At 53.1% G+C, this 27,295-nt stretch overlaps 1 protein-coding gene across 3 annotated transcripts in view; it reads right to left on the reverse strand.

Annotated features, from left to right (window-relative positions):
- LOC112942696 (phosphatidylinositol 3-kinase regulatory subunit gamma) overlaps positions 1-27,295 on the reverse strand; it is a 58,784-nt gene that overhangs the window by 14,816 nt on the left and 16,673 nt on the right. Inside the window, exon 7 of one of the 3 annotated variants that reach the window (XM_026033687.1) lies at positions 627-635. In XM_026033687.1, coding sequence (XP_025889472.1) covers positions 627-635 — 9 coding nt within the window. Of the gene's footprint in view, positions 1-626; positions 636-10,991; positions 11,231-26,471; positions 26,481-27,295 lie in introns of those variants that run through there. The other 2 variants (XM_026033695.1, XM_026033703.1) reach the window with 2 other exon arrangements.

A 27,295-nucleotide genomic window follows, 5' to 3' on the forward strand; every position in this document is an offset into this window, starting at 1 on the left:
CAGTGAAGTGAAACAGAGCTGGCTTGGAGTCAATAGAAATGCTTTCAAGAACAGCAGTGTTCCTCTTTCCATATCACTGAGTCCAATTCTGATTTAGCCACAGGCACAATCTCAGTTTGTCTAAAAAACAAGCTCTGATTAGACTGAAAGATCTTGAATTTTTTTCCCCTGCCTTTTCTTGGGGGAAAAAGAACATTGATCTTTAGCCATTAACAGCACTTTTTTTTTTTTTCCTTCTAAATAAAGAGCTTACTGTTAGGATGAGATACACAACACAGCCCTCCCCGACTCGTGCCTAACTTTACCACACAGATCTTTCCAAAACCCAAAAGGCAGCAGCTGAACAGGATGCTCTTCCATCCTTGCATTCCCAAGACCAGCTTCAGACCTCAGCGACTGCCTGGCACACCGCAAAGAGACACGGCCAGCCAGCACCTTCCTTCCTCATTTCCCCAGCCCTCTAAGTCCCCTCTTTCCCGCTTCCCCACGCAGCCTGGCCTGAGCTAAATCCCAATCCCAGAGCAGTGCCATTTGGGAGAGAAAAAAGGGAGCAGAGGAGCGAGCGGGGCGAGCAGGGGCAGCCAATGCAGGCGGGCGGCGCGCTCGCGTGTTGCTGACGTCAGGGCCGGGCGCTGCTGCGCAGCCGCCAGCAGGTAGCTCGGCCCGAGCGGCTCCGCAGCCAGCGCTGCTCCTCAGAGGAAAGCCCGGCGGCTGCGCCGCGCCGAGATACTGTCTGCGCTACGTGTATATTTTAAAAGGTTATTTCAGATTTAACGGATGTAATTCCCTGAAATTCAAATCCACTCTAATACTGAGAGAACATAGAAAACTGGCCAGTGTCTGTAGCTTGGAACTGCTGTGGGGTTTTTTTTTTTCAAATTAAGGTCTCTTGCAGAAGACAATGGGCTGTATTAAGCCCAAATTTAACTTCAGTGAAGTACATTGACTTTCAGCAAATGGCCACTTTTCCCAGCTAGGCTTTTAATCAAGAACTTTAATAAAAGTTTACATGATCTGAGAGCCAGCGAGCCCAAAGAATGAGAGTTTTCAACAGCACTAATTCTGGAGAGTGAAAAAGCAGAATGCCTCGGGTGGCCGAGTGCTACATCCCAAGCAGCATCCAGTCAAGCAGCCCATTCCCTGGCTGCAGTATTTTCGTACAAGACAAGTCTGCCAGTTAATTAAACATTCATTTAAGTTTTCAGGCAGATGCCACTTAGTTCAGGAATGTCTCCACTACTTAACTCACTTCTAGCATTTTCCAAGGGATGCAGGCCAGGTACTTAAAAGCACAGGAGATTTAAATGCAGTATTAACTATCTGCATTGCTACATGCAATCATAAGTACCGACCAGTCAATTTTAAGCCACTTTACTTCCTTGTTTACTAACTTGCTTCCTTCTGAAGATCCCAATCTACTCTTTTTATTTTCTGCCAAGCAGATAACAAGTCTGAGGATTACTGAGACAGTTATTCCAGTTTCAAAAAAACGTGACATACAGCACCTTATGAACCGTAATAAAGGCTTTGGAAAGTGTCATTACCAGGGAAAGACAAGCACTGCAAAGTTAGGCCAGCTCAGATTTTAATGGCAGGGTCCTTAAGAAGAGAAATAGCTTCCCAGTGTAGACACAGATGAGGACTTGCAATGGAAGCGCAAGCTTTCCTCTTTGGGAAAGCCTCCCAACATTCAGCCATTTCCTGTAGCGCTACTCAACTTCTCAAAATACTTCTAATGCTGAAGCTCAAAATCTTTGTCTTGTATTTGTCTCTGCTACACTAGTAACTCCCCTCAGGACAAATACAGCTTTGAAAAAAGAAAGCGCGTGCTGAACAAAGGTGCTTTTTGCACTTTGTCAGGGAATTTGTGTTCTGACTCTGCAAGCAGGAGCCATAGGGCACCATGCTTCTGCTGAGCTCTTCCAGCTGACAGAGAGGAGGATCGTGTGCAGGTGACAGCAGCTTATTCACTAATAGGGACAGGTAAGTTATCTTGGCAGCTGCACATCTCAGCTTGTCAGTTCTCTTGCCATGACCCTGCTCTCAAAGTAGGGAGCATCAATGTCCTTCTAGGCTTTTCTTCCCCAAAATGCAGCTCTTGTGCCCTGAAAACTTCTCAAGGAGCAGGTGGGGAAGCTACTCCACGTTGGTGCTGGCCCTGGAAGCTCATGCCTGCTCACATGTTTGTCCTCCTCCATCAGATCAGGTGAGACACCAAAGGCCAAAAAAATATTAAAAGAATTGCAGTCTTTCAATATCTCATTACAGAAAACAGCAGACAGGCTGGCAAAAAGTCAAGTAAGCTTCCAATGAAAACACTTCCATTAAAGCTTTGCCTGCATTTCTGTGAACTTTCATAAAAACCAACACCTTTAAGAAATATTTCAGGTTTGATTAATCAGCTTTCTTGATAAAGATCTGTTCTGTTTGAAAACTCCCCAGCCATCCAACCCTCTCTCACAGCTCACAAGCACCGTTTCACCTCCTAGAGGCTGCCAGGCTTCTGAGGCAGCCTGTCTGCTCTTCATGAGCACTCACGGCTGCCACACAGGTTAAAAGATGGTGCAGGAACACCTGGAGGGGGACAAACAACAACAGTCTGAAGGAAAGAGAGGATGTCTTGGATACAGAAGCCCCTGCTGGGCATGTGGCAGGTTACCATCACTGTGTCACAAGGTTTGTTACTTTACCAACTGAAAGAAGCAGAAAATGCAGATGCTCCCTGCCAGATGGATGACATTGAGTTTTTTGACTTCAACGCTATAAAATAACATGGCATTTCCCTTCATTCCACTCCTTGCGTAGAGACCTTGTAAAGCCCCCCAAAGCCCCAGTTATTTTCACTGTCTGATGACAGATGTTCTGCCTCTCAACATGGACCACAGCAAAACTGCAAAGCTAATCAAACTGAATGACTAGCAAGGCTGAAGTTAACATGATTAGGATGAAAACCACGAGTCCTCTTTTACTTAGCAAGCACAATTAGTTTACTGTCAATAAGCTGGATACCGAGACAGTAATAATGCTTTAAAAGTTGCCTTTGTTGTATTCATTCAGAAAGATCATTATTACTTAAGCACCACACATGTGGCTCACTTCAGAAAGGAACAGCCCTACCTACCAAGCACGAGGCCTAGGTTTTCACCAGCTCTTGGATGAACGTTGGAAGGAATCATTTCCCCTGAAAATCTGAAATACTTACCATCAACATTTGTATTTCATAGAATCTAGTGGCAGATCTAGATTATCCTACACAAGCAGAATCTTCAAACAGCCACTACAGAAACTGTTTGGTCAATACCTGGCAATAAACTGTGTGCAAGAGCTAGGGAAGTGTAAAATTGAGCATGAGCACAGATCTATAATGGCCAGCTAGCTCTGTTGCAGAATACAGGCCAATGAAACGAAACAGGCTGAGGCAGTGAACGATGGTAACTTGGTGACTTAACATAAGAGGAAAGAAAGTCACGTGAAATGAGGAGAAGGGACAGGGGACTTTTTTCCCCATATGTGTCAAAGAGTAACCAAACACAAACTTCACAGGAGAACTAATTCACAGAAATGGCCAGGTATTCATGAGAAGTTTGTTGAAGAGGAGCCTACCCTTGAAAATAACAATACAGTCTTAAATACATGTGACTCTTCCTGCTCCAAGCAGCATTTTTTTCCAGTTTTCCACTGGCTTAGATCTTTCACAGCAGTACATAAAAATATCCTTCACACAGCACATGTCCTTGATATATGCCAAACTATTTTGTGTAGTTACTAAAGAGAGATATTTCAACACTACCTAAATTGCTAACAGAGATCCATCTAAATCAAGATCAGAAGGTGCTTTCCAAATTAGTGAAGTACTCAGAAGAAAACAGTTGCAGTTTGTGTGCGTGCTTATACATAACCCAGAGATCAGAAAGGCAGCTACAGTAAGGCAGAAGTGCCAATACACGCGGTTTTATGCAACACTCTCAGCAGAGGCTGAAATTCAGAAAATAAAAGGTCACTGTCCCTGTCTAACATACCTCAGATGGCTCAAACATTGCTCATGCTTCAGGTGTAACAAAAAAACTGGGTTCAATCTCCTTGCTCAAGCACACTGTGATCTTCAAAATATTTTAATCAAATCCATTTCACAAAAGCAATTTGGCTTCTTTCTTTTCCCAATACTGATCAAACAGCATGGTCTGGACCACACTCCTCTAAGCAGAAAGGATCTTAAAATGTTCACCTCATTGATTCAAACTTCCCTGAAACCTTCAGGAGACTACTTTTGGAGGCAGGAGATGAAAAAGTAAAATATGTCACTAAACTCAAAGAATACTAACTTGAATTTCAGGAGCAGTTCCCCTGAAAGTCAATCATCTAGATTCCTAAAGTTTCAATATGGCCATACTGCAGAAACACAGCATGAGTACTAACAACTGGGAAATTTAATTACGAACTATAAATTCTGGTTGTAACAGAGACAGTAGGATTTATGGACATGATACATCCATGAATTTCTCGTCCACGTCATCTCTAAACCATTTTCCTGAAGCAGGCTCCGTGGAGCGCAAGTCTCCCTGCCCACGCTCAGAAGGAACACAACGGCACAGTGGGCTGTGTCCCCCTACCAAAATCTTGTTCTTCGGGGAAGGAAAAAACAGAGCTGGCTGCATAGGTTTATGTTTCGAAGGAGAAATCTGATTTGAAGGACAAGGGCCACTAAGTACCACCAAACCAAGTATCAAGCTATTAAAAGAACAAAGTAACAGAACAGAGGAAGGCAATATAGATCGATGTTTTATTGTTTTGTCCAACTCCCCATATAGTTTTTTTTTCTCTAAAAAGTAGGTTTTTTTCCCCAAATCCTTTACAAATAACCACTTGTCAGCTTCAGGGATATCTGATCTCAGAAGCAGCAACATACATCTCATTAAAATAACACTTTTTCAGTATTCATGGAAACTACTAGAGCCTGAGCAAATGCTGGACACAGTCGCAGGCATTTGGAATGTTTGATCTCCTCTTCCAAACAGAGCCGGATGGGCGCTGGCTGTCTTCAATGTGCTATTGGACTCAAATCCAGAGAAGAACGCGGATCCTGGTCAGCCAAAGGAAGCTTTAGAGTATCGTGCTTTGGCATCAGGATTCACCAGGCAGCTGTAGTCCTGCTGGGAAGGGTTACAGGCACCACTTGCAGCTTTGCTTCCTTTGAGCTGTACACATTTTTATAAAACTTCCATTTGGTAGCCACTCTTCCTTAAAAATGCAATAGCAAAACTTAAGGTACTGGAATATATTCACTAAACCATTTTAAACCCTTTGACTTTTGAGGGAAGAGCATAGCTAACATCTTCTTTAGAAGATGATAACATCTCATACTGTTTGGGAATACAACCTAACTTTATATGCTGTTGGCTTAGATTAGTTTAGATTATGCAAAAACCAGACTCAGCTACAGTACAGATATTAGTCTGTCAGAACAAAAAATAACACACAGAAGAAAGAAAAAAACAAGATTCATTTCTCATAGGAATATTTAATACATGAGCAAAATCTGCTCTTAAAGCACTGCTCAGCTACCTGCTTTACAAATAAGCCCAACATCCAGCTAGAACACACCTATCACTTTACTGGGGCCAGAGTTTTACAGAAACCTGTTTCAAGGCAGTAATAGTGTTGGTGACAATAATCATCTAAGCTTTAAAACATACAGGCAAACACTGCTAAAAGTTTCTTTATGTTGCTGTTCCTTCCAGTGTTCTTCAGTTCTCTGCCCCCAAAGTGACTCACCGATCAACATGGTTGGAGATGATACAAGGCACTCAGATGTTCTTAGGAATGTTTGCAAATGTACATGTTTGACTATGCTGCTCAGTTCTCCCAAAATATAGATTAAGGACAAAGTTAGCTCTGGAATAAGGTATGCTGCATATAATGGTGAAGAGGGAGGTCTTCTACAGCTTGGGAAACTAGACCCTTTATAAAAAACTCCAAGAAGCAACATTGCCAGCTAGAGGCACGGCACAAGTGACATTTCAGGCCATCAGAGAGGGTTTTACTTTCAAGCATGCCACAAATAGCTCCCTTTCTTTCCAGGACATTCTTCCATATTTTAGTTAGCATAAACCTGCAACTTATCAGCACAACTGAATTACAACTCCCTTCACTAAACTTTCTATTCCCAACTTGATTTCTATGTCATCTGAAAGCCTACTGGTAAAGGGTGCAGCCTTTTAAAGCAGGCTCTCCCTATTTCAGCGAAGCACCATCTCACTTTATATTAATGATGCTACTTTTTGCATTCATGTACTTAATTGAAAGCTGACGAGTGATATTCTTTAACAGTTAGAGCCATCAAATGAAAATCAAACACAAGGAATGCAAAAACAACCCTGAAAATGCAATTTGAAATAAGAGACTGTTACAGCAGTAATTAAGTGAAAACTAGAGAAGTCTAGATGTAACAAAAAACAACATAAAGATGCCTCTTTCCTTAGAGAAGCTGAGTATTTGACTGAAACCATTTTTCAGGATTTGCAGAGCATAGTTGATTCAGTCTTTATTCCCTGCTCCATCCCAAAACAGTCTGCAGAAGTTTCCTTGTTTCTGTAATAAGGAAACATACTGTCCCCAAATAGCTACATTTTGGGGGCCTGACTTCCAGCAAAACTTGCATTTGCAACGATGACATTTGCTGTTACAGTGCTGTTGTGAGGTCAGAGCAGAGCTTTTCTTCGATAAGCCTTTGGAAGCAGCTCAGAGAAACTGAAGGAAAATGTAATAAAATTTTCACCCATTCTCTCACCAGAAAATAAGGCACAGACACACAGTATTTCACCTACATCTGGCAACTGCTCTACTCAATCCCAAACTGTGCAGTCACATTCAACTGTCACATAACACTGGGGATGATATAGCACACTCGTACCCAAACAAACAGAATCCTATGTTTTCTCAATTTAAATTATAGTACTCCCTTAAAACAAGGGCTGTCAATTATGAGAAGTAGAAGCTGTAATAAATGCAGCTTTTTTCTTTGAATACTTCTCTCTGTCACACAATGGCAGTACTGCTCATGAAGACTAGACTAAACTGAGCATCCTACAGATTATTACTCATTCCTCACCCTTTTCCTTTTTAAAGGAATATAGATTTTGTAGTAACAGCATTGCTATACTTGGCATAAACACAGGAAGGCAAGGAAAAGTAGTAGTCTTGAAAAATGCAGTTGGGTCAAGCATATAAATACAGTCACGCCTATTTCTGCCGAGCAGTCTTTAAGAAGGTACTTTTCATATAGTTTTAGGACAAACATTTATTATCTGCAAATCAATAGATGGAGTCTATTATGCATTAGCAAACCTACTTTAAACTTGTGGTTTTCTTCATAACCCACACAACTGAAACTAACCTCTAATTTGTAATTGAGCCAAATACCTTTGCTGACATCTGTATCTGAAATCCCAGCAGAAAACTCTTACAGATTTTCATCCAACTGTGACAGAATGTATTCAGTGATCACACATTTTATCAACAACAGAACTGATAATACAGCCTAGGTCTAGAAAGGGGAAGCCACATTTCACTCCTACTAATTAGAAGCAATGCAATATCTAAGTATCTAAGTAGTTAGGATTTTGGCACTGCAACAACTTTTGCAGTGAGTTCAAGATGCTCTATTCAAAAAACTTAACTTCTGGCAGCTATGAACTGTTGCAGAATGAACAGATGTGGTAGAATAAAAATAAATCCAATCCTGTACCCTATTTCCTTGAGTTGTCTTTTCAGACAACAAAGTTCAGAGCAAGAACAAAAAGGCAAGTGAGTCACTGATAAGCCATGTTTCCAGCAACTGAATCAGTATGGTGCTTTTATAGCCGTAATATTCCATATTAATCCTGATTTGGAAGTTTAGAAGCTGTTAGCTACAGGCAATTGATGGTTTCAATACTGTTTTTAGACAGTGGAAGTTATTTTGTTGCATCTAGTGTTATCTGGCATTACACATCCTATAGAAACCCCTTATGCCAGCAAAGCATTTTATTATGCCAAAAGATATGTAAGCAGCAGGAAAAGGTTTTAGGTCCTTTGAAAGAAACAGGAATCACCCTACTGGTTGCCACCACTTCTGCTACTGTATTAAGAACAGTGCTATAAAGCACGGCCTTTTTTGCAGGACCATAGAACTGAATCCATAGGTTTACCAGTCTGTTTATGAAAATTGTCCCACTCCTATGTTTAGGATTAAAAGCTAGAACAAAGCTGACAACCACTTGTTTCCTGACATTGTATCAACTGGAGTTGGAGAAAATTCCATGAGATAGATATCTTTATTTTATATGTGTATATACATTTTATTTTTGAGCAATCTCTTTAGCAGACTGACTCCAGAAACTGCTCCACGCATCATTTACACCTACAACATCTGACAGAGCGAGGCAACACGAACACACTGATAAGCCGGTGCAGGTGCACTGAGGCCTGACAGCGCTTGCAGCTTCGCTCCATACCGCCTGCTACCACAGGATTTTATTTCTGCATTATTATTGGGCAACATTAAGGTGGGTATTAAGACTGCCTGCCAAGATATATTAAAAGTCTGTCGGCCTTAATAAGCAGCAGTATCCCTACCCTACTCAGAGGTGACGCTGCATATGATAATCTTGCTTTTGTCTTGTGCCTAAACTTTAGGCATACTAAAACGCAACCGTGAGCAGCCAGGCGGGATCTGAGCCGCTTGCTCCCAGTATCAGCAAGTGCTCGGTGCTGCAGCATGAGGAGCAGCCAGGGATCTCTCCCTGCAAGTTCTGCAAACAAAAGAGCGCTGCCTCCCCCAGCAGCGCAGTACCTCCCCGCGTGCTGTTAGCTTGGGCACCACGGAGAACTCCCAGTGCCACCAGTCGGCTGCTGGGCAGCTCTAGCCACTGGGCAGCAGAGTTCTGTACTGAAAGCCCTAATAGCTTTTTGCTGGAAGGGGGCCAGGTTCAGCTGTGGTGTTACCGGGTGCAAGCAAAGTGACTTTATCACAAGGCATGCGGAGTGTCTAAGTCTTCCAAATAAATTCCTCCACACTCCCCTTAGGGATGACCTATCATTCCAGACCTTAAAATGCTTTTCCATCCCACCTCCAGACTAGGCAAAAGGAGATGACCTTAAGACACATTCTCCTCTCCCTCTCCTTGCTCCATTCCTGTAAAATTTATAGTTCTACAATATTAAGACATGCACATGGGGACCATCCTATGCATCATTCACAGCTCTAACTTTTCCAGCTAATGACTACAAAAGATAAATACTTCCCGAATACTTCAGGGGATCAGTACATGGCATGAAGTTTAAGCCCAGTCATGGAAGGACTGACTGTTTCAATGACAGAAACACTGCTTCTTAATGTAAGCTTCTGAAGGCTGCACTGCCCAGTTTCTGCAGATATATTTAAAAAAAAAAAAAAAAAAAAAACCCCACAACTGTTTTGTGACTAGTTCAGTTAGGTCAACCTAACTTTTAGCAGTCTCCTCACACTTGCTTTTTGTTTCCTTGAAACAGGTTGACAGAACTATTACCTGCCTGAGCAGTTGAAACAGGACAAGCATTTACAGAAAAGCTTCCCTTGGAAATTCTTAGCAGCAAGCAAATGGATTTGACTGAACTTTAGGCGTTCAGGAGTAGCATCTAAAAATAGGTAGTGTCAGCTATGCAAGAATTTAATGAGCAGTGGCCAGTACTGCATATCTGAGAGATCTGTCCAATTTTTAGAGCGTCAGAGTTCCTAGAGGAAGTGACTACAGGTCCATCAGATCCAAAAAATTTAAGACCATCCTCCCTCCCTCCCAAACCCCCACTTTCAGTCAAAGTACCCACAAACCTAAGGAATAGAAAAATAGCTCACTGTGTGGAAACAAAGAGATGAAAATAAACCTTCAGGTACAAGCCATAACTCAGGCATAGACTTAAATGCACATTTTGGAAGTCTACGAGCACACGCTGCGCAGTGATAGACACCTACAAAGGACTTGCTATCAGTTTCTCTGACGGCAGGCTGAGATTTCTGAGACTTGTCTTGCTGCACATTGCAAATCAGACCAAAGCACATAAAGGCCCCTGAGTCAGCTCACTGCTCTAAGCCAGTTACGGTTGGAAACTTACAGATACAAGTGAGGGTTCAAAACTACACAATCATGCCTAATTTATTGCCAAAGAAATAATCAAACTCTTCTCCTTGCATCTGTAAGCCTTCCCTCACTCTTCAGAGGCAAATCGAACTTTCTGTCCTAAGAACTTTGTGCAAGCAAGGGATGAAACATTTTCTCCATTTTCAGCACGTACAATCAATAGGTTAAAAAAAAAAAAGTTGCCTTAAAACAAGCCTATTATTAAAGTGACGATGCCTCAAGGAAGGTATTTCAAAAAAGCGAAGAACAAGGACTCGAAAGGATACATACAATCTGTCAATGCAGTAACAGAAGCGGAGAGAAAAGGGTCCCAAAACTATAAAACTGAAACTGAATTAAAAGAGGTAGGTAAATCACTAACATCAAAGTGCTACAGGCACATAAAGACACACAGGTGAAGGGGGTAATAAAACCGCTGCTCTAACAATGAACACATTTAAAATATACAGTTTTCAATAAAGGTTTTTGAAAAAAAAACTGCTAGCAGCTATTTTCCTTCTCCCGCTTCCATTCTCCTCAAAGCAGGATAAATCACTGTGACCCCCTTCACACACCCCCTAAAATGAACAAAATCATCCTTAAAATACTTCTGCTCCGCAGACAGCGGCGTCCGACTCGGTGCAAAGTTTACACAGGGATCGGAGCGGGTTGAGCGGCACATTTCCCCCCACCCCTGCAGATCCCGCCGCTCCTTTTCCAAACGGAAAAGTGTGCCATCAGGAGCCATGCCGAGGCCGGTGGGCCAGGGAGATGGCAGTAACGGATGGAAAATACAACGCAGCATCTCTCGGCCGGGCGACGCACGCGGAGACCCGCGCGCAGACTCGTGCTCCGTACCTGGAGGGTCCATCTCAATATAAAATATCAGCTCAGTGGAATAGGGCATCATCACTTCCCTCCAGTCCGTGTCATCGCGGTCCATATCCCACACTGTGTTGTACATCGCGACGGGCGACTCCCGGCGGGTTTATAAATAAGAGACCGGCCTTCTTTGCGTTTAATGGGGAGGGAAGGGGGAAGGAGAGACGGGGGGAGAAAAAAAGGCTGAGGATAACCCGCCCTGCTCTGATGTGACACTTATGTCAAAAATTAAAAAAAAAAAAAAAAAAAAATCTTACGATAAAAAGAGAAGCATATACATGCGAGAGACCCCAGCAGCAGCTGCCCTGCAAGACTCGACTAGGTAGATTGCGTATATAATAGAGTGCTTTTTTGTTGAATTGTTTAAAAAGACAGCTTTCCACAGAAAAGCCACTTTCTAACAAGATTAATTAAAAAAAAAAAGAAGAAAAAAGTCGCTCCGGGGGTATTTTTAAAAGACCTGGTTTAAAACAAAACCGAGCCCCTCGCACAAAGGCAGAAGGGAGGTGTGCGGGGAGCGGAAAGAAGCGGCTACAAGGGGCTCTCTCGGCGCCCGGCTGGACTTCCCAGCCCGCCGGCTGAGGAGAAAGGCCGGGGGGGCGGCCGGCGAGCGGCAGCAGCCGCCCGGCGCGCGGGCTCGCCTCGCCTCGCCTCAGCGCCGCAGCCCGCGGCGGCGCCCGCCGTGCCCCTGCGCTGCTCGCAGCCCCGCGCGGCGCGGCCGGCGGCTCGGCGCGCTCCCGGCAGCTCGCGGCCCGTCGCTCTCTGCGCCGCTCCCGGCCCCGCTAGGTTTCATTTTAAGAGGCTCTGAGGGGCCCAACCGTCGCCAACCGCCTCTTGCCCGCCACGAGGCCACGCCCCCCGCCACAGCGCGCGGCAGGGGCGGGGCCTCGCGCCGCCTTTTTAACCCGTTCGAGGAGGGCGGGAGGGGGGCGCTGTGCGGGCGGGCGCTACCACGGGATAGAGCAGGGGGTGCGCACAGCGAGCAGACAGGGAAACGTCCTCCTTCGCTTGCGAAGCGTGCGGGAAAAGAAAGCTACTCGCCTTAAAATATCTTCCTCCTACCCCCTGACTATTAGTATCCCTTATTCCCAATTTTATCTGCCCGTCTTGACCCTTTTTCCTTCCAATCCCCCCCCCGCGAGGAGAAGAAGGCGAGTGGTAGGTGCCGCGGCTGGCCCGGCGCCAAGGGGCCGCTGCGCGGAGCACGCGCAAGGGGCGGGGGGAGCTGAGCCTAGTTGCCAGAGCTGCCGTCTTTGTCTGAGGGAGCAGGGCGCGCGCCGATTGGCTGAGGGCTGCCGGCGGCCCGTCCAATGAGCTAGCGGCGGGGCCGGCCGGCTCGGCGGCGATTGGCTGGGAGCCCCAGTTACTAAGCGGGACAAAGAAAGGAGAGTGTTGAGGGGGAGAAATGGAGGGGGGGCGGAACGACAAAGAGGAGCGGGCGCGCGCGCCCCGCACGGACACGGCGTGTCCCCGCACACGGACCCACACTGACCCCACACTCGCTCGGGGGAGCAGCCCCACAAGTGACTAGAATGTGTTCCCCACCCGGATTGTGGGTACGGCCTCACGCTGGCGGGGCTCTTTGCCCCACAGTCTGGGGTACACCCTCAAACCGGGGGGTTCGCCCCACACATTGACAGGAGTTTAAGCCCCCGAAGGGACGGGTGGATGAACACCCCGTTCTGCAGTGATGCCCTTCTGCCAGGTGCCTGTGCAGTTCCGGGGTGCACAAGTGTTCCTCCAAGGCGAGGGCTGAGCCCTGCATGCTGTGGGGAGCAGCTGCCCCCCAAGCTGCTGTGGGGCTGATGTGCTGGCACACATCGGTTATGGGTTAGACCCCCTGTGCCATGGTGGTTATGGGTTAGACCCCCTGTGCCATGGCGTGTGTGCCCTGACTGTGCTGGTGGAGGGAGCCCAGCCCCACATTTCCTCGCCCTTCCCATCCCCAGCTCCACATCTCCTTGCCCTTCCCATCCCCTGGGGACATTAACCCCTGCAGCACAGCTGGGACAGGGGCCCCATGGCTGGCCCCACAGATGCCCTCCTCTCCCCACGCTCCCTTGGCTCCTGCCTCTCCAGGCTTGGCCCAGGATGGGGCCGGCTGCAGACATCCCGCTCTGTGACCCTAGCGGCGCTTGCCCTGTCCCCACGGCGGGACATGGGGGCCATGTGGGCTGGCAGCGCTGCCAGCGCCCCGTCCCCTCCACACACAGCACCTCCATGGACACACACCTGAGGCAATACCCTCCTCTCCCCCTCTCCCGGAGCACCTGGGGTTGGAAAGGTGGGAACATCCAAATTCGCATTCAGAGCTTTGCTTGTTGAGGGATGAATTTGGGCAGTAGGGGCTGAGGGAGACCCGCTTCTCCCGGCGTTTTGCATGAGCAGGACAAGGCTCAGCAAAACTGAGCCTTGTGAGAAGGGCGAGGAGATGGACCAGGCTTGCTCCAAAGAAGGGACGGGAAGGGAGCCCATGGGCAGCCACACGATGGGAGTGCCTGTTGTGTACTGAAAATAAAGCTACTTCATCCAGAGTTTCAGAGAGGATCATGGCCCTACACTAACTAGAGCAGGGATCTCAAAGGAACCACACTCCCAGTTCCTAGTGACATATCCCGGAATCCCAGAATGCTGAAGGTTGGAAGGGACCTCTGGAGACCACCTAGTCCAAACCCCTGCTCCAGGGTAAAAAAGAGAAGCCTCCAGGAGAAAGGGCACCAAACGGCTGCCTCTAACAAACTCCAAAATAAAATCTCGGAGCTACGAACACAAAACCAGACCAGGACAAGGTGCGTGTTAGCGAAATCTTGATGGTCCAGCCCAAAGCCGGTGCCTGCAGATGCTAATGGACTAAATGCTACAGGAGACAGAAACTTGGCCGGCTCAGGAGCCAGGCTCTGTGTTAGCTCCGTGAAGCAACTTCACGGAAAGGCAGAATGACAGCTGCTCAGATACTGAGGAAAAAACGTTCCCAGAGACTTCCAGCCTTCATCATGGGCATGACGACGGACGAGAACTTTGATCTGCTGGAGACATGTCAAGAAGCGTTACAAAACCCAACACTTAAGCTGACCGTTTTATCTGCACTCTAAAGCATGAAAGAATACGTTATGAATAATTTCTCCTGCTCCAGCGCAAGGTAGAAAGCTGCTGAAAACATAGTCCTGGCTTAGGTGAAGCTGAGGGTGCTTCACGGAGTGGATCACCGAAAGCCCAGACCCAACTTAAGAGCACGTGGGAAGAGCGAGGCTCAGAGAGTCTGAAGTTTGCTGATATATCTCAAATCACTCCCACAGCAAGTAATTGAAAGCAAGCACTGCTGCAGTAATAGAGCTCCTTGAGGGACAGCCAGCTGCATAGGAGCACAGGGCTTTGATGCACATAACTCGCTGCAGATAAATTAATTTTATATCCCCATCCGCAAACTCTGATTAATCCACGATAGCCAGATACGAGTCCTTTTCTGTAATTTTTTAAATTAAATTTCTCAGGCTAACGTAACAGATCAGCTCGAGCCGGCTCAGAGAAGGCGCCTCCCTTGGACACCAGCACCCGGTGAAATTCAGCTCGGTCCCTTGGGTGCCCACGGCCGCCCCACACTTGGAGGGTGCCGGGGGGCAGCGTGGGGCAGCGGGTGCCCGTGGGGCAGCGGATGCTGCTCCGCAAACCCCACGGAGGGCAGGAAAGAGGCTCGTGCAGCCCCAAACTTTGATCTGCACCCCGAAGGGGGGGAGCACGGAGGAGGGAGTCGGGCTGAAATTCGTCTTCCCCCTTCCTGCACCTCATTAAAAGTTCCGCCCACACAAGACCTAATTACTTGGCTTTTATGCTGGCAAAGTGGATTTCCTTCTTGCTGTTTCCCATGGCGGTTGCCTTCATTTTCATGGCAGCGCCGATGGTTGCAGCTTATTGAGGTTTCCACTTGCGTGATTTAAAGCAGAATATGTCCTGTTATTAGCACGGGCTTGTCTCATTGCCGCCTTAATCAAAGATACAACTTAAGGCAAAGGATTGTGTGCCATGGTAAGCAGTGGGATAACGCCTTGAGAGGACTGAATATTAATGGGTTTTTATTTCTCAGAACCGGGCTTATAACGGAGCCCAATGGATCCCAACACACACGCACGGGTCTCTCCCTTTCCCGCTCCCTTTTGGGTGCGGGCACGGGGAGCCGCACAGGGGACGGGGACACGGAGCACCCTGAAACTCGGGATGCGCCGGTGCTTTGGATCATCCCAGCCGGGAAGGAGCCGGGCCGGAGCAGTGAGGATGCAGCAGGAGGGCGATGGGGAGCGCGGCCCCGCGCCGGTGTCAGCCGCCATAAACTCTCCCTCTTCCGTTCCCCGCATCTGACAATTCGCGTTTCAAGGCGAGATTAAATATTGAAGCTGTGAGCGCTTCCATGTGTTTCGGGAAGAGTCGAATGGACTCGCCTTGGAACACGCTGAGCACAGAAAAGCCATTTGTGCCAAACTGCTTGGTTTCCTCTTTGCCGAGCCGCGATAATGTGATATCCGACAGCTGAATGTAGGCCGCAACGGGCTCCTGGAGCCGGAGGGGCGCAGGAGCAAGAGGGGGGAGCCGCTAGCCAAGTGCACTAAAACCGTGCGGGATTTTTGGGCAGGCTCTTCCCTTCTGGCCGCTCCCGAGATCCAGATATTGGCTTCATCCCTAGGAGCAGCAGGAGGGGGAGCTGAGCGGGAACGGCTGATACCCCCTGCTCAGCCGCAGCATCGCGCCGCGTTTCCCGCCCCGCGGCCGCTCCTGGGGCTCGGGATGGATGAGCCTCCGGATGCAGGGGGACGCGGGGCCGGCGGGAGGGATTTAGACCCCGTGTGGGGCTTTGTGAGGCCTGCTCGAGGGCTCCTGGAGCCCTGGACGTGCCCCGGAGAGCGCCCAGCTCTGCCTCCATGGAGGAGCACCAGCCCCACGGAGGTGCCTCTCTGCCCCCTCGGCAGCCCCAAGCGCCGTGGCACTTGGAGGGAAGCACCGAACATCCACAGGGAAGCACCGAACATCCACAGGGAAGCACCGAACATCCACAGGGAAGCACCAAACTGCCACGGGGGCCCTAATTCCTGATGACACGGGAGGCTCCTGGCTGCGCCGTCCCGCTCCGCGCCGCGTGCGGCTGCGGTTCTGCGGCCGGGAAAAGCCCTGGCAAGCGCGCCCGAGCAGGGTGCTTGGGTTGGGAAATTACATGTTGCACCGAGAACCTGCATTAAAGAATTACGTGTGGGCTGCAAAAAAATGAAAATAAAATACGTCTGGGTTAGGCTGTGTCTTATTTGCGGCTGTCGCAGCAACTTGCAGCCCCTTGGCTGCTGTGTGGGCTGCAGTGGGGCACGGCCGGGATGTCAAGGCGCGCGCGCCGAGCTAGGCTTGCAAGGAAGCGGACACGAGGCATTTCCTAACGAAAAAGCACTTGGCTTCACCCGGGAAACAACATTCTTTGAACGCAGGAGAAAAACATAAAAAAAACGGGGGGGAAAAGCAATTTTGAATAAATAAATTTAAACAAGGTATGTTGAAGAGCTGGTTGTAGCTGGGCCTGACGTGCTGCTGTGCCCGGCAGCATCCGGAGCTTCCCGGGGCTCCAGGGGCTGGTGCCGTGGGTCCCGCGGTGGACCGGGGGCTAGGCCGGGCTTTGGCAGGCCGGGCTTTGGCAGGCCAGGCTTTGGCAGGCCGCTCCGGGCCCGCGCTGCAGAGCGTTCACGTTCAGCTAGTGTTTTGACAGCCTGCCAGAGCTTTCCTGAGGAATGCAGGCAGCAGAAGGGAAATGGCCATTTTCAAACTTTCCTTTTTTTTTTTTTTTTTAATAACGCAGCCAAGGCAGGCTGGAATTTCATGGGAAAGGCGCAAGGTCCGGCTGCAGCCTGGAGCCTCTGTCCCGGGCCGAGCGCGGGGGTGTCGGCGCATCCCTGTGTTCCCGGTGCCGCGCCCGGAGAACACGGAGCGGCCCCCGAGCGAGGGCAGCGGCCAGATCCCGTCCGCATCCCAGCCAGCGCTCCGGGATCCCGTCGGATCCCCCCGCACGCTCCTCGCTTCCCGAGGCGCTCCCGGCTCCTGCGCTGTTGCCAGGGACAAGCAGGGAGAGTGGAACAGCGCGATCCATTAGGGCAGAGCCCTGGCGGGCGGATGGGGAAGGGCTTCCAGCCATCCCCATTTACACGGGCGCGCACAAATCCCGCCTCGAGCGGCTCCGGTTACAGAATTATCGGGCCGCGCTCTGCTCCCTTTGTGCACTTGGCATCTCTGTCGTCCCTCCAAGCCTCTTTACTTAGGAAATGGCGAGCAGGAGTGAAGGAGGCTGCTAACAACTTCAGAGAAAGTAGGGGAAAAAAAAGGGGAAAAAAGGGGGAAAAAAAGGGAAAAAAAGCCCTTACCCACCCCCTTCCCATTCTTAAAGCAGGGCATTTTTGAAATGTAACACTGCGTAAGAATTTAAAATATTTTTCACTTCCTCTGCTCGTTGCTTTAATGTGCTAGAACTACTTGCCCGTTTTTTTTCAAGGAATGCACAATAACCGCTCTGTGAATTCCACAGGTCTGAGTTTAAAAGGAACGGCACGACGTTGCTTGCAGAGGAAAGGGATAATCCCGAAGCCTTCCTGCAATAACTCCCTCTTCTCATAAACACGGCAGTGTGCGCTTCAGTCCCGGTCAGCAACGCAAGTGTCAGGGAGAGGAAGGAAGTGGGAAAACCGACGTCTCTTCCCTGCTGCCAACGCACCCGGAGACCTTCGGCTCTGCGCGGTTTGGGTTTTGCAGCCCTGGCCCTCTCCCTTCCCGGGATGCATCCAGAGGGGATCCCGCTCCCTGCCAACACTGATTCCGACCCGAGATTTGGGCAGAGAGGGAAAACACTAGGAAAAATCCCCCAAACAACGCGGGGAGCTCTCTGGGACACTGAAAACTCCTCTCGTTCCTTGCCAATAGGCCAAGAATTCAGAGGGAGGCAGCGTGTTGGCTGGTATTGTTTTCCTTGCAGCTCTACGCGTGCAATTCATGCCTTGGAAAACGACCCATTTGCCGTCATGCATTGTTGCTTAGCTACATGCACTTTCCCTGTAAGTTTTCCCAAATGGAAACATGGCTCTGTTTGCTTTGGAGATCATTTTCCCTGGCTTTCTTTGCTTAACCGTAAATAAGTGCAAGAAGAGCAGCCCCTGGACGCCGAGCGGAGAAATAAAACAAACAGCGCAGGATAGGGCAAACATTTGGAAAGCGGCACACGGAGGCGATGCCTTCATGGTAGAGCCAAGGCAGGGGAGAGACAGAGCCCGGCTCGCAGATTAACTTCTTCGGGACTGTTCCTGTCTGCCTTTTGCATTAAGATTCTTTCCCTGCGGAAAACTTCCTGACCTGCGGGGCGAGTTGGGCTGAGTAACACTGGGCTCCTAGGAGAAGGGTGTTTATTTCCCGGAGGGCAGGTGGGATTTGCGGCACCGGGGAGTAGCTCCGTGTGTCTCCTTCTGCCAGGCTTTCCGTGCGAGTCCGTCACTGTGCAGCTCTAGACATCACTTAGGAATGCGCCGGACAGGGAAAACACTTCCTGAAACTCCTTGCACTGCTTTGCACCACAGGACAGGCCTTTCCCAGCATCAAATGCTGGAATTCCCTGGATTTGTTAGATCCCAGCACTGGAGGGTCCCTATAAGCAGATGGGCCCTGCTCGTCTTGGGCTCAGGAGGATGCCCAGGCTGGAAGCCTGCGCTGTGCCGGAGCCCTCCAGCCGGGAGCATCCCGAGTGGAATTACAGTCCCTGCCGGACAAACCGCCTGTTTGAAGTGTTTGGATGAGCTCAGAGAGAGCTGGAGGAGGGCCAGGGCGAAGGGGCGCGAAGCCGCGCGGCGGGCTGGCTCTTCCCCTTCCTGCCCTGGGCTCGCTGCTGCTCCTGGACACTCCCACGAACGGCACGGGACCCACCGGGATGTGCTTCCCACGAGGCGGACGCGCTTTGCTCGGCAGAGCTGCGTTTTACACCTACAGCTGCGCGCTGAGCCGCTCCGCTGCCTGCCCGACGCCTGGGTTCCCTCGGGAAGCGGCAATGCCCGGGAATGCCGGGTCCTGGGAGCCGAGCCGGCTCGTTGGTGCTGGCGAATCCCGTGGTCTGCGCCGGGCAGGGTCAAGGCCTGTCTGCAGCAGGAGCCGCTCCGTGCGGCGGGAAATCCCGGGAGAGCGGAGGCGGAAGGAGCCGGGCAGACCCGCAGCCCGGACACGATCCCTGCTCCTGGCTCAGACCCCCCCACAGCTCAGGGGCCTCCAGGGTGGCTTCCTTGGTGGAAATCCCACCGCTTTAAGGCCTGGATTAAGCAATGCACGGCATGGGGCACGGGAGGAGGGTCTGCCAGGGCAGGGACCTGCTCCTGCGCCCGCTCCCGCCGTCATCCCGCGTCTCCCGGGAGGAGCAGCCGGATGCCCGGTGATCCGGGCGGCCCTTGGACCTCGCTGGCCCGCTGAAAGTCGAACATCAAAAGGACCTTTTCAGCCGGGGCTATTTCCACATCAAATGCCTGGTCCCAAGCCATGTGGGAGAAAGAGCGCTTCATAAAAGCGCAGGGAAGATTAATATTATTTTTCAAATGTATAATGGGAGGTTTCCACTCCCAGAGCGCTTCAGAGCCTTTTTTTTTTTCTTCTCACAAAGCCAGAATAATTCCATCCCCAAAGGAGAGCAGAAAAGCAAAACACATCAGAGGGAGTTACAAAGGCCTGGAAAAAACCAGTTGGTCCGTGAGGAACTTTCCCCTCAGCCTGGCTTTGGGGGCGGCTCCTACGCAAGTTGGGATCTCACGGCTCCAGGGGCACCTGCTCATGGAGAGCATGGGCGGATGGAGGCCAAATCCTGCTCCAGGCTCCTTGGGATGCGGCCTTGGCTTCATCTGGGCTTCCCAGCGCCCCGGGGCGGCCGATGAAACCCCTCAGAGCACGGAAACGGGCAGGCTGGCTGCAACACAGCGCCGGGAGCAAGGAGAGGGCCGAGGGCTGGGGACGCAGCGGGGAGCAGCTCCGTGTGAGGGGAGCAGGGAAAATCCCGCCGCTGGATCCGCTCCCGCGTGGCTCCCAGCGGGAAGCCAGGCAGGACGCCAGCCCAGGAGCAGCCAGTGGCGACGGCTGCGGCGCCGCGGCCCCTTCCCAGGGCACCTGCCGCCTCCGCGGCTTCCGTCCGGGAACACCCCCTGGAGCGGGGGGAACCGCTTCCCGGTAGGGCTCTGCCCTGCTGGGAAGTTTCTGCTCCGTGCGCATCAGCCGTCGGCTCGGAGAGCAGCGTAAATAAATCCCTTGGTCACTTCCTCTGCAGGAACCAACTTGAAAAATGCCTCCGATTGCCCGGCTCGCAGCCCGCTTTGGCGGCAGGGAGAGGGCAGGTGAGGAGCAGCCTCCCGGCATGGAAAATCCCTCCGCCTGTGTGTGCCGGGATCCCTTCCCGGGCCCGCATGCAGGGCTGCAGCCAGGGCTGTTCTCGCCGCAGGGCCGGGCACGGCTCCCCGGCTGCCGGGATGGGGATGGGGAAAGATGGGTCAGGCCTTGGAGTCTGGGACATGACGTTTGCAGCCCCCGCGCGGGGGCAGCTCCGGGGCCGGGAAGCCGCTCCGGGCGCTGCCTTCCTGCCTTTGTCCGCGGCGGCACCGGCGCTCGCTCCCGGTTCCCGGCCCGGCCATGGCCGCGTGGCCCCTGTGGCCCCCGTGTCCCCCGTGTCCCCCGTGTCCCCTGTGGCACCGCGGCCCCGGCGCGGGGAACGCTCCGATGTTTCCCCGGGCTGGCTCCCAAGCAGGGCAGGTTGCTCTGCTTGCTGCCATTCCCGGTGTTCCCTGCCCGAGCACAGAGCAGGGCCGGGGAGGTCCCGGCGCTGCCCGCAGGTGATGCCGGTTCCTGCGGCTCCCCCGGCCCAGCAGGCTGCAGCCGGGCCGGCTTTGGGAGCAGGGCAGGGAGACGCGTTGGACACTGTCAGTTCAGCAGGAATGGGGCTCACAGCGGGCTGGGAAGCGCTGTCGTGTCCCCCAGCAGCCTCCCGAGCCTGCCCGGGACCAGAGTTTCCCTTTCGCCCGTCCCAGCCATCCCACGATGGTTGCAAGTGTTTTCTGTTCTTACAAGAAATCCAGCTGAAAACAAGACAGGCTTCGCTTGCCAACCTCCTCTCCTCTTGCTTCTGGTGCTGAAGCAGCAGCTATTTTTGCTCAGCAATGTCCTGCGTGGGCCCGGAGCTCCCAGGCACCGTCCTCCTGCCTGGCCCAGCTGCAGGACCAGCCTGGAGGTGCCTCCCAATTGCTGGGCTTCTTCCCCCTTCTCTGCTCGCTGTTTTGGGAAGTCTGCAAAGGATGCAATGCCAAAGATGCATTTGGATCATTAGGGATGAGGGGACTGGTCCTCAGTCTCACCAGTGGCTGGTGCAGGTCCCTGAGCCTCCCTTGCAGCCTTTCCAAGGGGGTGGCAGGACGATTTTGGGATGGGGGGACCTACATCTCCAGGGCTGCAAGGGCTGAGCTGGTTCCTTCCTAGGAACCTCCGGCCCCAGCCCGGGCTTAACTCGCTGGTTTGCAGGAAGAGTTCAAGCCTCCCAGATAAATACGGGAAGGAGTTAGCAAGTCTTTGTTGCAGGCCGATTAGAGGCAGAGGTAAATGCTCCTGCTAAGTGTAATCTGGCTGGTTAAAAGCTCAGCTCAGCCTCTATCCCAGCATCTTCTTTGCTTCTTATAAATATAGGAGACACTTCTGCAAATAGGGATTTTTTTTTTCCTTTCACTTATTTATAGACCCAAAGGACCGGGGGGAGCCTGACACTCCCCCTCTTCGCCATGTGGCCTCTGTGTCCACTCAGCCTCTTCTCCCGGGCCGGATTGGGCTGGTCGGGAGCACAGGGAGCCCCGTGGTCCCTGTCCCTGAGCGGGGTCCCGGGACAGCCCCGCGGCTGCCTCCGGCACTGCCCTCCGCTCACCCCAGCAGCTGCCGGGATAACCGGCCCTGATCCTGCGTGTGCAGCAGGAGGGGGATTAGCGCCCGTGGGGACGCGGCTCGGGGCAGGTGAGGGCGGCAGCACCCAGGGGTGCCGATGGAGACGGGGCCTCGGGCAAGGGCCCGTGTTCCCGCTGTCCCCAAGCTCGAGCCTTGTCCGGGCAGGGGGATCCTGCGCTGCTGCTGCAAGGGCCGCTGAGGGCTGTGCTCGCTGCAAAGCGCACAGCAATACCAGTATAAATAAATAAATACATATATATATAAGCACACAGAAACAGCTCGTGCTGCCCTACGCTGCGGATCTGCCGCCCCTGCGGCTTTGCCACACGGCTCCACGGGGCTGCTCCCGTCCCTCCTCGGGGATTGCGGCCGGAGCGAGGGGCTCCCGCGGGGTGGGCAGGGATCAGGGGCTTACCAGGGATTAAGCTGTTTTCCATGCATATAACCTAGCGGCCACGAGCCCGGAGCTGTGCAAGACAGAGCGACCCGGAGCGCGGCGCCCAGGGGACACGGAGGGGACAGGCGAGCGCCTCCCCGGGCCGCTATGTCCCCCGCTCCGGAGGGAGCAGGGAATGATGCTCAGCGGCCACGGGGAGCCCTGCGAGCACCGGGAAGGATCCAGGGCCCCCCTGCGAGCGCCTGCTGGGGACACGAGGTTGGTGGCGCTGGGACATGGGCCGGGGGACAGCGAGGAAGGTTGAGCACCCGAGGGCCTCTGGGGTCGGGCAGAGGGGTCCGCTGGCGAGGCACGAGGGCTGCGTGGCTCCCGGAGCTCGTTAACCTTAATCCTGCCTCGGATTAACGCCCAGGGGAGCTGGGGACAAGGGTTAAACCTGTCGGAGGGAGCCCTCGCGGCAGCGCCGCAGCGGAGCGGGCTCGGGAGGGGATGGAGGGCGCCGGGGAAGGGCGGCGACAGCGCCGTGGCCTCGTGTGACACGCGGCGTGGCGGGAAGGGCCGGCCCTGGCGGCAGCTCCGTGCCGGGGATCACGTCCCACGGAACTGCCCGCTGGGACGCGGAGCCACCGGCGCCGGTCTGGGCGGGAAGCGCCCACCGAGCGGGATGCTCCCGTGGGGAAGTGTGAGAGTCTGCGGGATGAGACCCCGCGCTGAGGCCAGAGCCACTTCCCGGGGTGCCTGGGCTGAGCCTGGATGGGCAGCATGAGGATGCTCGCACGGGCCCCCTGCCTGCACTGCAGCAGAGAACCCACAAGCTCGTGGCACCCATGAGCCATGCAAGCCATGCCGCATGGCAAAGTCCCTGGATAATGTCCCATCGCAGACAAAGCTGGGGCTCTGGGGGAGGAAAGGCACGCAGGAGGGCTCAGGAGAGCTCTCCTGGAGTCCCCGTTTGCTGCTGCTGACCGATTGCCGGTCTGTGCAGCACACCCGGACACCAGCACCGTGCACGGGAGCCTGGACACCAGCACCGTGAGCGGGATCCCAGGCTGCATTTGCCTGGGAGTCACCCCACTCCATCCTCCACAACCCGCCCTTCCAGAGCGGATCCGGAGCCCCCCGGGACCCCCCGTGCCGGGACGTCCCCTCCCTCGTCCCCCCACGCCGGTGTCCGCCGGGACGAGCCCCGTCGCTGCGGCGGCTGCAGGTGCCATGTGCCTGTCCCCGGGGCGGCCAGGCAGGACAGGATGTGCTGTCCTAAGTGGCATCTTAGCCAGATCTGATCCAGCCCCGCAAAGCCACAGCTCCTTCAATTCCCTTAGTGCTCCAAATCTGCTACTGTGCATCTAAGCGGATTATTTTAAATACCCCATGATGGACTGCTCCTTTGTAATATAATCCAGCCTCGTGTGTCCCGTTCCCCTCCTATTCGCTGTGATTTAGCTGCAGCTGTGACAGCTTGAAACCCTCCTCGGCTCCCCCTGCTCCCTGGGAAACTTCCCACACATCAGTCCCTTCCCCAAACCCTGCCGGGCCGTGTGCCGAGGGATTGCGGAGCTGCTCCTGCTGCCTCCCACATGTCCCTAAGGAGCATTCGTGCCCATCCTGCCCCTCCAGCCTGCCCTGTGGAGCAAAATTCCCAAGTGCCTTGTCCGCTGAGGTCCAGACCGGGCGCACACTGGAACATTTTCTGATGCATTTAACCCATTTTCAGGCCTTTCCCACAAACCAGGTGCCACCCCTGGCTGTGCTGCTGCTGCCTCCTGCCCCGCTGCATCCCACTGCAAGGGCCTGGGGAGGGAACTGGGATTTGGGAGCCAGGATTCGGGAGCCCGAGTGCCTTTCCACAGCCTCAGGGGTGGCATCCGAGCGCCCGCCGGCCGCTGTCTCAGGGATGGCAGAGGAGCCGGTGCTTTTCCAAGCGCTCCCCTTGGAGGCCCGTCTGATTAATGAGGGCTTGTTATTTCCAAACTGTTTGAAATCGTGTTTATTTTATCTGCCGCCGGATTCCTGTGACTCAGGGCTCATCGTTAACTGCCACAGATGAGTGACAGATCCTGCTAATTACAGCTAATGATGGCCTTAAAGGAGCCCTGCGCGCGCACGTGTGTTTGTGTGCACACATGCCAAGGGCCATTTATAATTTAAAGTGGGGAGAGTCATTAGCATAAACCGTGCCCAGATTAATTGCGGCGAGCGGGCTCTCCGGGGAGGACGCTGCCGAGAGCAGGTTGTTCCATGTGCTGGATGCTTGGGAAGTCACGGGCTGGCCGGGAGCATCCGTGCGGGATGCTTTGCGTGCCGAGCACCACCATGCGCCGGGGCCCTTCCCCATCCCGCCATTCCCGTGACTCCTCCGGATGTGCCGGTCCCTGTCTCCTCGCTGCGCCCTGCCCTGATGCTATCCCACCCATCCATCTTTCCGTCCCTCCTTCTCTCCATCCCCGAGCTTGCCACGTTTGACAGGGATGTGGCCCAGAGCACCGGTGCTCCTGCAGCTTCCTCGGCAATGGGCAGGGTGACACACTGGGAGACACTTCAGCGGAGCCCCCGGGGACAAGGCAGCAGCAACCCCTTCCTAGGCCCCAGAGCCGACACCATCCTGGCGGGATGAGGGACACACAGCGGCCAGAAGCAGAGCGGGAGCATCCAAGGGTGGAATGAGCCATGGGACACCACGACCAGCCCAACGTGGCTTGCTCCAAGCCCTTTCCTAGCCCAAATCCCTCCGCGCTCCGCTCTGGACACCCGCAGGCCATGGAAGAGGCATCCAGGAGGAAATCGGAAGCGGTTCCAGATGGCAAAAGGTGCAGCAGAGCCAGACAACTGCTCCTATCTTTCTGCAAAGCAAATCCACACTTCTTGGAAGAAGTAATTCAACCTCTTCTTTTGCCTCCGAGCTGGCGAGCGGGAAGAGCGAAGTGACGCCGGCAGCTCCCCGGGGAAGGGAAGCGCCGCGCTCTGGAGTGCTGCTATGTTGGTCCTTGCAGCAAAAGAAGCCGGAATTGGAAGGAATCGCGGCAGAAAGTGCCTCGATGCCGAGATGGACTCTTAGCCCAGAGCTAAGGGATTTCAGGGCATGGATGTGCTCTGCACAGCGGGACCTGTGCCAGCGCAGGACGCTGCATTTCTAATCCCGCTAAAAGCTGGGGGGGCGGGAAAAACCCTACTTGGATGAAGGCTTTTTAGTTCCTTGCTCAAAAGAACAGATTCAGGTCAAGCCTGATGACTTGTGAATTCGTTTTGGATCTTTTTAGTTGTTCTGGACCCCAAAACACTCAGGTTTCTCTTGCTGAAACACTCCAGATGTTTCATTTTAATGCTTCTACAGAAACAGCTGCTGGAGGCTGCCGAGCAGAGCTTCTCTGATAAACGTGCAGCGATCGGATGGTTGCAATGAGTCTTGAAAAAGCAAAGTGAAACAGGCTGTTCAGGTAAGGCCAGCTTGTGCTTTTGCTTTTTGCATTACCCCAAACCTCTCTGGTTCATCCCAAATGAGTTTGTTTCCCGTGCTTCTTCAAAACGAAGGAATCAGCTGGCAGAGCAAGGGAAGAACAGCCAATTATTCATGGAGAGGAGCAGACAGGAGACTTTTCTATTTAGCTGCTGAACTGGAAAGTCACAAAAAAAAAAAAAAAAAAAAAAATCCATGATGTTCTAGTCTGCTTTGAAATATGACTTTTTTGGCTTTTGCTGATAGCCAAAATCCCACATTCTTTGTCTCAGGGTGACCCACAACAACTTGTTTGAGGATTTCTTTTCAGCTTCTCTTCTGTTTTCACTTCTGAACCCGGTCACGACTCCTGCCCCGTTTTGGATGGGCACCTTTTGCGGTCGCAGGTGGGAAGAGGGTTTTCTCCCGATGTGCCATGCATCCACAGGCCCCTCGCCAGGGCTAACGCTGCCTGCAGAGCTGGCCGTGAAACTCCCGGCAGGGTCAGCCCTCCCAACCCCGCTCCCTAGGGATGTCCTGCTCCAAGAGCCCCGCTGCTGAGTCCTGCATGACTTCACGTGCTGTTGTCCCCCTCCAACCTGGCACAGGGACCCCGCAGCAGGGACCACCTGCAGATGGGACATAACGGGACAAGGAGCCCGCCTCCAACCTGGAGCATCTCCGTCCTGCTGATCCGCACGTAAGAGCCGAGGCGGGGGTTGCAGGGGCACCTTGCAGAGGCGCCTGCTTCCCCAGGGCATCTTTTCCAAGAGCTTTGCATCCTGATGCGCCGCGGCCGCGACATGACAGGAGCGACGTGCAGAAAGAGCCGAGGGCTCCGCGTGGGAGGCGCTGACGTCAGGCGGAGCCGCGCGGGGGGCAGGACGAGGAGCCCCTGGCGACTGGGGACACTGAGGCAGGGATTTGGCTCCGTGCTGCTCCTGGGGACAGCAACGAGTCGGGCTGCGTCTGCTCTGCTTCTCCCCGTGTCGCCTGTGCCTGCGGTAGCTGGAGCTGCACATCCCGCCGTGCCCAGGGGGATTCGAGGACCCTGCGCGCCTGTGGTGGGTGCTGGACTCGCGGATCTCGGTTGGACCCTACGTGCTCCCACGCCACATCCAGAGCGGGTCGGAGTCAAGGGAGATGCAGGACCCAAGACGCGCAGGGCAGACCAAGCCCAGGCCCTGGCGCGGGCTCCCCGCTGCAGGCAGGATCCCTCTCTGAGCCCTGCAGTCGCTGTCGCCCGGCACGGCAGCCCGTTTGCAAGGAAAGCGGGAAGCAGCTGAAGACATGAAGGCCTGAACGCTGCTGGGGATGCGGCAGCCGCCTCTGTGCGGCACGAGGCCAAGCTGCACGGGCCCAGCGCTGCCGCCCGCGGGCACCGTGGCAGCCAGGGCACCCCATGAGACCCCAGGCACTGCGGATATCCCAGCCGCTTCCATGAGACCCCAGGCACTGCGGATATCCCAGCCGCTTCCATGAGACCCCAGGCAC

Source organism: Nothoprocta perdicaria, unplaced genomic scaffold (assembly GCF_003342845.1).
Source record: "Nothoprocta perdicaria isolate Ctin4 unplaced genomic scaffold, notPer1 scaffold_0, whole genome shotgun sequence".
NCBI lineage: Eukaryota > Metazoa > Chordata > Aves > Tinamiformes > Tinamidae > Nothoprocta > Nothoprocta perdicaria.